Consider the following 7,936-nt stretch of genomic DNA (forward strand, 5'->3'; position numbering starts at 1 on the left):
TGTATGATTTATTTCAAATAAAAAGCTTTCAATTATAAAATTAATGTCTTTCATAATTTATACTTACCTCTACCTATAGTTTTTAGTTACTTATTATTTTTACAAGTGAAAAATTACAAATTTAGTTTTATTCAAAAGAGGTTGATGGGATAAAAATATAACGCACAAGTCATACAAAATGTGTCTGGTTTATTAACAGAAACAAACAAAAGAAAACAAACAAAGACTAGAATCATAACTAAATTATTCAATCAATTAATCAATCAACTTTATTCAGAAATATAGACATTAGATTACTTACAGCAAATACTCTGATATTATGTTTCTACAAAGCATAGCTTGAGTTCAGGGACCAAGTCGCAAACTTTAAATGAAAATATTATACAACAAAAATTATAAGGATATCACTATTACATTGAATTGTGACAAAAATCTGATTGCTATTAACTATATTATTATTATCATTTGATAATCTTTAAAGGGTCTATTCACTGTTTATTGTTTTATTACACACATAAACGCCCTATAACCATCACACTCATGCGACTTGTTACCTATACAATTTAACTTTCGTCCAACTCCATCGGTGCTGGTAAAAATGGTGCTACGGGTAATGGAGGTAATCTGGGGGGTATAGCATAATGCCCCCATGGTAGTGTGGATATTCCATCCTCTGGCATGACGTATCGCTTATCGTCAAACGGTGCAAGAGATCGTTTCCTCACCACGACTGTGTACATAATATGATGCCTACTTTGAAACCGCTGATTATCTGTGCTCTTACAAGTTTTGTTATAGAGACAGTCCAAGTAGTCATCAACAGTCAATTTATTTTTAACGACATCACGATTAACGCCCTTTGCCCTCTTGACAGGTGGTGGCGCACCAATATCGTCGTTATCATCTCCGTTACCCACAGAGCAAGAACTCTTACCGAAAACAAAACAATATAGTTTAGCCATCAACCCTATGAACATATTGATAGTGACTCCTCCTGCTTCGTCCTTAAACTTTCCCAGGACTCTTGCGTTGCTTCCGTCATAGCAGATGTGATTGTTGGGGTAGTTGCTAGTGTCAAAGTCATCGAGGTGTTGTATCATGTCGCGGTAGACGTTTCTGGAACGGATAGCATAAATAATCCCATCAGTGTCAATATACGTCATTCGTATTCTATTCAATCCGTATCGTTCTACCATGTCGTAGTGAAAACCGTACATCCATCTTTTACTATGGTCCAGAATAGACATTCCTGCATATACTGGCTTATTTAGTACAATTCGCACTTTTCCCATTTGAAGCAGGGCTAGGCTCTCGTTATACCAAACTCTCTCATTGAAATTTGCCTTGGCCACATACTTTGTGTAAATTTTGTGGGAGGCTACCAGTTTGAGATTTTGATGTTTCCTCACATTCTGGAGACTCATGCCGTAGACAGCGTTTACCATCAGCTTAAACATCTCAACTTCAAATTTATTGCTGGCACGCTGTCTGAGTTCAGTATTCAGTGTCACGTACGGTTTTAACCACGGCGACTGTTTGAATCGGAGTGCTCTGTGGATATGACAAAGACGTAGTCCATTTTCCATAGCTTGTTGGAGGTAACGATAATGGATCACATATTCTTCCTTATCCGTTAGTGTGGCCATAAGTTTATTGGATCTTCCCGCACCGCTGTTGGTGATGTCATCCGATGAATATGGTAATTGATAAATTGGTGCCTTTTGCACCTCGGGACAGAATGGTAAGTCACGGTGCTTATCATGAATGGCATGATCCCTCGGGTACTCCAGATCCACTTCCAGCACATAACCATACTCACCATCCGATGGAATTTCTGCAATGTTCAAGTCATCGCATTCCGCACGTGATAGCCACTCAAACTGGGCGTAAGGTAATGGCTCAGACATTGCCCATCCATACAAGTTATTGGCGTCATAGTACATTAAAAATGTATCATCATCATTCTCTTCATTATCTACTTCACTTGTTGATGCCCACTGACCGTTTCGATCACCTATTTTATTTTCCATTCTGGTAAACTTATTGTTTGCGGTGACGTGTCTAGTGACGCATTGGGTTAGTCCACCTCGAATACCCTTTTCAAAAAATAAATACTGATCTACATCTTGAAGAGTATCAAGTATCACGCCGGTCTTAAATAACATGACGTCCCACGCATATGAAGGTAATGTTAAATAATGTGCTGGGTCCAAGCCGTAGTGTGTTAGACACATCTCCCTGAACCCCTCAAACACATCTGCCAACAGTAGTACGTCTGTTTGTAGGTAGATGTCAGCATATTGTCCGAGTGTTGTGCAGTTGAACTTGGCCCAGACACGCTGAGCGTGCGCATAATCATCATCTGTCACATTATTCCCAAAAACCTGTTTTGGCGGTAGGACCTCTTCGTTCAGTACATCCTGTGATGTAATGTGCTCATAAGAGAAAATTCCTTTCCTACGTAGCATGTCAAACTCTTCTTGATCTGGGTAGCGAGCTCTTGTTATGCTCATTTTTTCAGCTGGAAGAATTGATGCCAATATTGCTAGTGATTTTGACATCAGTCGGTATGAATCGACAAACTGCAGTTTGATGCTTTTCCTCCGACCTGCTCCCGGATGTTTGAATCGCTACGAAAAGGTAATGTATTTTTCCTCGGTGTTGGCGAGCACATCAATATCACCTTTATAAATAAATAAATAAAAATGCCTTTTATTAGCAAGCGCTCCTCAGTACAAACTGTTTTACAGGATGACTCTTGTCAAGTAACTAATCCTAACTTAAAACTAAAGACAAAACAAAAATACTGATCCCCCTATTAACAAGATTTTAGCTATTTACAAAAATACATTTTCTTTAGCCTAGATCTAAAAACTGGGACACCCAGCATCTTCAGGTCACAGGGGAGGTCATTGTACATTTTAGGCCCAAAGAACGAAAACCCTCTCTTTCCTACTTCCAACCTCACCTTCGGGAAATGAAGCTTTTTGTCTTGTCGGGTATTGCGTTGAGACACCCGATCGCGGGTGACCAGTCTTTCAATGAGGTACGCTGGTTCCTCTTCGGCCAGTACCCTGTGTACCAGAGTGCAGGTTTGCCTCCTGCACACAGCAGTTGAGGACAAGAGGCCAGCAGTTCTTTCAAATTGAGAAATATGGTCTCGTTTCCGAAGACCATATACAAATCTCACTGCGGTGTTCTGCAGTCTTTGGAGCCTGTCCATGTCCTCCTTTGTGATACTATTGCCGTATGCAGGAAAACAATAGTACAGCACTGACAATACAATGGATTGAATCAACTGAATCTTAGCTGACTCAGGTAGGATGGTTCGGCATTTGTACAGACCCCGCAGTCTACCCAACGCCAGCTGGGAAACATGAGTGATGTGATCAGAAAAAGTAAGACCACTGTCCAGAATCACACCCAAAGTCTTAGCAGTGTGGCTCACCTTCAAATCCCTCTGATCAAGTTTGACCTGCACGTCTCCATCAATTATCCTTTGGACAACATTGGGTGGAGCAATGTGGAGAACTGTGCATTTTTCTCCATTTAACTTGAGACCATGTCTCATTGACCACTCACTGACGTTCGCCAAATCTGAGTTTACCCTCGCAACAGCCTGGTCAATTGAATTGACATCATAGGATAAATGCAACTGACAGTCATCAGCATAGGCGTGCACATTGCAAAAGTGCACGCTACTGGAAAGGTCTGCAGTGTACAAGGTGAATAAAATGGGACCCAGACAGCTCCCCTGCGGCACCCCCCTGACTTTGTCAAGAGGAAGTGAGACATCAGCTCCCACTCTAGTCACCTGCTCTCTTCTCTCCAAGTACGACTGCACCCAAGCAATTGCATTATCCATAAATCCAAGATGTCTTAATTTAGCGAGAAGCAAACTATGGCTTATGGAGTCAAACGCCTGAGAATAGTCAAGCATCACTACAGAGCTACACCTGCCCCGATCCCTTGCCTCAAACAAGTCTGCAAACATATTTACCAGCGCAGTGCAGGTACTATGGTTTCTTCTAAACCCTGACTGCAGTTTAGGAAGTATTTGTTCTTTTTCTACATGTTCTAAAATTTGTTTTATTGCTAATTTTTCTAGTACTTTAGAAATGGCTGGCAAGACTGATATAGGCCTGAGATCACTGATGTCAGTAGGACTGGATTTTTTTGGCATAGGGTGAACTATACTTCTTTTCCATGCCTGAGGAAATTTGCCAGTTACTAAAGATTTATTTATCAAGTGAGTTAATGCACCAATCGCATAAGGGCAAACAGCCTTAATCATTAAGATACTTAAGTCAAATCCTTTATCCACCTTTATCCACTGCAAGCTCTCTGACAATAAAGTGTGCATCATAGTTGGATAGGTTATGCAGGTACATGTTCACTTGTTCTTGTTCCTTGTACCGGAGGTTACAAAACCGATGTGCCGCTCCTCTGAACCTGTACGGTGGTGAATGTTGATGATCCCTCACCTTATTGTCTTCATCAGCAGGGCCAAACTCTTTTTGCAGATATGACATACTATGGACTGCTGATATATCACCTGCTCTTGTGGTGTTAACTGTGGGGGATCATTTGGTATCCTATGTCCATAGAGGATGTCACCAATCTTCCGCACGTCATCCCGTACAGAGTTGATGAAGTGATTAGCGGCATCTTCACCTCGGTACAGTCGCAGCTTGGAGAACGTAGTGCAGGCTGGGTCGTCATCATCTGCGTCACCATCGTTGACATCCCTCTGATCGTCATGAATGTAATAAGCATATGCGTACGGTGTATGGATATTCCTGACATTATTAGGCGCATTTGCATTTCGCTGACCCCCTCCTACTATTCTATTACCTGCTGGGTCCCAAGCAGGCTGTGCTATAGTCGGTGTAGGTTCGATAGGTTGGTCAGCTTCGTGTGGTACAAGTGCGCACTCAAAGTCTGCGTATATCGTAAAACGACTACGCTGAGTTCGCTCATAATTTTTAAATTTAATTTCCTTTTCTTCTGCAAGGTCAGTTCTCAGTGGTGTGTGTTTTGAGCAGTAGCGTTTATGTTCTTCTAATCGCTCCGCCCCTCTGAGTCCTAATTTAGTCGGTTGGTTGTCAAAATATGCAAAACAGCGTTTACATATAAAAATCCTATGTTCACGACGAGTCAACTGACAAGTTACCAACCGCTCAAAATCCTTAATAAATGCAAAATGCGTTTTGCTTTGATTTGTCAGGAATAACAAGTCAAAGTGATTAACCAATTCTTGGTCGACGACACGGAGAGGATATACAAATGTTTTGTCTTCAATCCTACCATTGGTCTTATTCTTCTTCTTCTTACTGTCCAAACCGTACACATTTACGCTAACGCCGGGGTTGTTGCGCTCAAACGTGCGGATCTGATCTAATTTTGTTGGAAATTCAATATTATTAAAATTTAAGTTTGCTGTTGCACGAACCTCCGCAGTGAACATATTTGGACGAAGTTGTTCGCGGGAAGGATTGTCTATATATTTGGATAAAATGGCATATTCAAAACACCTTTCGTCCGCATCGTTCAGCACATTAAGTACAGCTTGTTTCCCGGCTATTTCCTGTGGCAGAGGGATGTAGGAGCTACCTCTGAGAGGATTGTAAACATTAACTCTCACTTCCATAGTCAAAACCCTAACAAAGCTCCATCCCGAGCCTCGTAGCTCGCATGTCTCCTTTTCCAACAGAAGTTTCAGAATAAACTCCCTACATATTTCATCAACATCTGATGTTTGGAGCAGGACTACGTTGCAAGTTTTAAATACTCGCCTACACGTTTCACCGTGAATATTAACACATTCACATTCAATCCAGAGATTTACCTTAAGGGCATGAATGATGGCTAACAAATTGCGCATGAGCGTGATTACCTGATCACGCACATTGTTGAGGAACTCTTGAAGTGTGATGGCTTCATCCACAGGTTCGATCAGACGGTATGTCTTTAACCGCCCGCGGAATGCAGTCTCGACTTCTGCGAAGCCCTCTGGCGCCAGGTCGGATGAAATGATTGACGCTTCATCGTCATCTTCTCCTCCGGATGACGACGTTGACGTGGCTGGGGAAGGTGGAGGTTGTTGTCCACCAAAGCCTGGTAGTGCTGAGGTGAGCTTGACTGGATGACAGCGTTGATATCGGGTATGACGTTGTAGATTATTTTTCCACGAGAATGTCTTCCCGCACGTCTCGCACATGAATAGTCCTGAAAAAACATTAGTACACATTACACAGACGGATAAATATAAATGATTATTTTACAAGTTTGTTTTTGCCTAATTTCTTTTACTGTTTCAGAATTATATTTAACTATATTATATTAATGATGTATATTAGTAATCTTTATTTCACTTGGTTTTTAGGTAAACAAATTTAGTAGAGTTTAGGATTTTTAAACATTTTTAATGGATATAATTTAGTTTGTTTTAAGAAACAAAATATATAAGTACAAAAACTTCTAAATGTAGTTTGTTGGTTTGTTTTTTTTACAATGTAATTACCTGTTAGTAAATAACAAAGTTAAGGATAGTAAAACAAAGAAAAAACAATACATACCTGCTGGATGGATCTCCTCATGTTGAACTGTTGGTTGTAGTGGTGTTGTATATGGGGCTGATGATGGTCCTGGTATGGGTTCAGGTAATGGTCCTACTCTAGGCGCAGGTAGTGGGCATGCTACTGCCGGCGTTGGAGCGTGAACCGTGCGTTGGTGACGTAGGAGGTTGCTCCGTCGATTGAATGTACGACCGCAATCGGGACAATTATGTAAATCGTTGACGTTGGCATGAACTGTCCTGACGTGCTCAACAACATGCTGTTTCAGCCTGAAGCTACTGCCACAAATGGCGCACACATATGGTCGTTCTAGGAGATTCTCCATAATCTGAATCATCGAAATGTTATTAGTGTACTGACTAAATAATCTATTTCCCACTACTATTGCACACACATTTTTGTTCTGTTAGTACAACAGATAATGTTTATATGTGATGGAATATCTGTTTGTACACTACTAATACACCGAATGTAAATAAAAATCATTTACATATAACAACCACTTTAAATACTAAATTTGATACATAGTACGATAGCTGGAGATGTATGTAACCCCACTACTAATTCACAAAAATTTAAATATGATAATTACATTAAATACTTTATTTGATAATTATAATATGTGATGAAGTGTCTGTTTCCGCACTACTAATGTACAAAATTGAAATGTAGTAATCACTATAAATACTATCTTTGATAATTAGTTGTTTGAAATACTATTGTTTCCCACTACTACTTCACAAAACTAAAATGATTATTTTTATAAATATAATAATAAAATGCTTACATTTATCAATACTATTAAACGTAGTTTGAAATGTAATATTTAATAATCTTAGTTCACTTCTAATAATGGTTTACACTTATAATGAAAAGAAAAATTGTTATTTAATAATAAATACTTACAATTATTATTGTGATGATCCAATGATGACACAAAGCGCGAACTCGTGATGGATAAATTACTCGATTTAATAGAGTCACGAATACGTCTAATCACTGTGGTAGCTGGGAGCAGACTAGATAGAGATTGACGGGGGAGCGTGAGACAAGCGTCTTGTTGCTATGCGGAGAACAAAACTGCTCTCTGATTGGTCAAAATAAGCTAACATCCTATTGGTGGTAAATAAGTGTGCGCTATGCGGAGAACAAAGAATACAAGGGAGGAGCGGGGGGCCGCTTGGAGCGCAGGTGTTGGGGAGCAGCTGCGGCTGACAGTGAGTGATGGTGTAGGGAGGGTTGGCTTGGAGACCTCCCACGATGCGTAGGGTGGTTCCAGACAACAAAGGATGACCTTGAACCTGCCCGATGGTGGTAGGGGTTAGCGACGGGGGTGGGGGCGGTGCCGGGGGTGGGGT

The 7,936-nt window shown here is 40.6% G+C and overlaps 1 protein-coding gene across 1 annotated transcript; it reads right to left on the bottom strand.

Annotated features, from left to right (window-relative positions):
• Window positions 1–563: 563 nt before the first annotated feature.
• LOC128984645 (uncharacterized) lies at window positions 564–2,513 on the bottom strand. The gene has a single exon (XM_054403978.1). It carries the CDS (start codon window positions 2,511–2,513, stop codon window positions 564–566), a length of 1,950 nt encoding a protein of 649 aa, XP_054259953.1.
• Between the last annotated feature and the right edge of the window lie 5,423 nt (window positions 2,514–7,936).

Source organism: Macrosteles quadrilineatus, unplaced genomic scaffold (genome assembly GCF_028750875.1).
Source record: "Macrosteles quadrilineatus isolate MER2022 unplaced genomic scaffold, UCM_ALF_1.0 Scaffold_2__2_contigs__length_208266976, whole genome shotgun sequence".
Classification (NCBI taxonomy): domain Eukaryota; kingdom Metazoa; phylum Arthropoda; class Insecta; order Hemiptera; family Cicadellidae; genus Macrosteles; species Macrosteles quadrilineatus.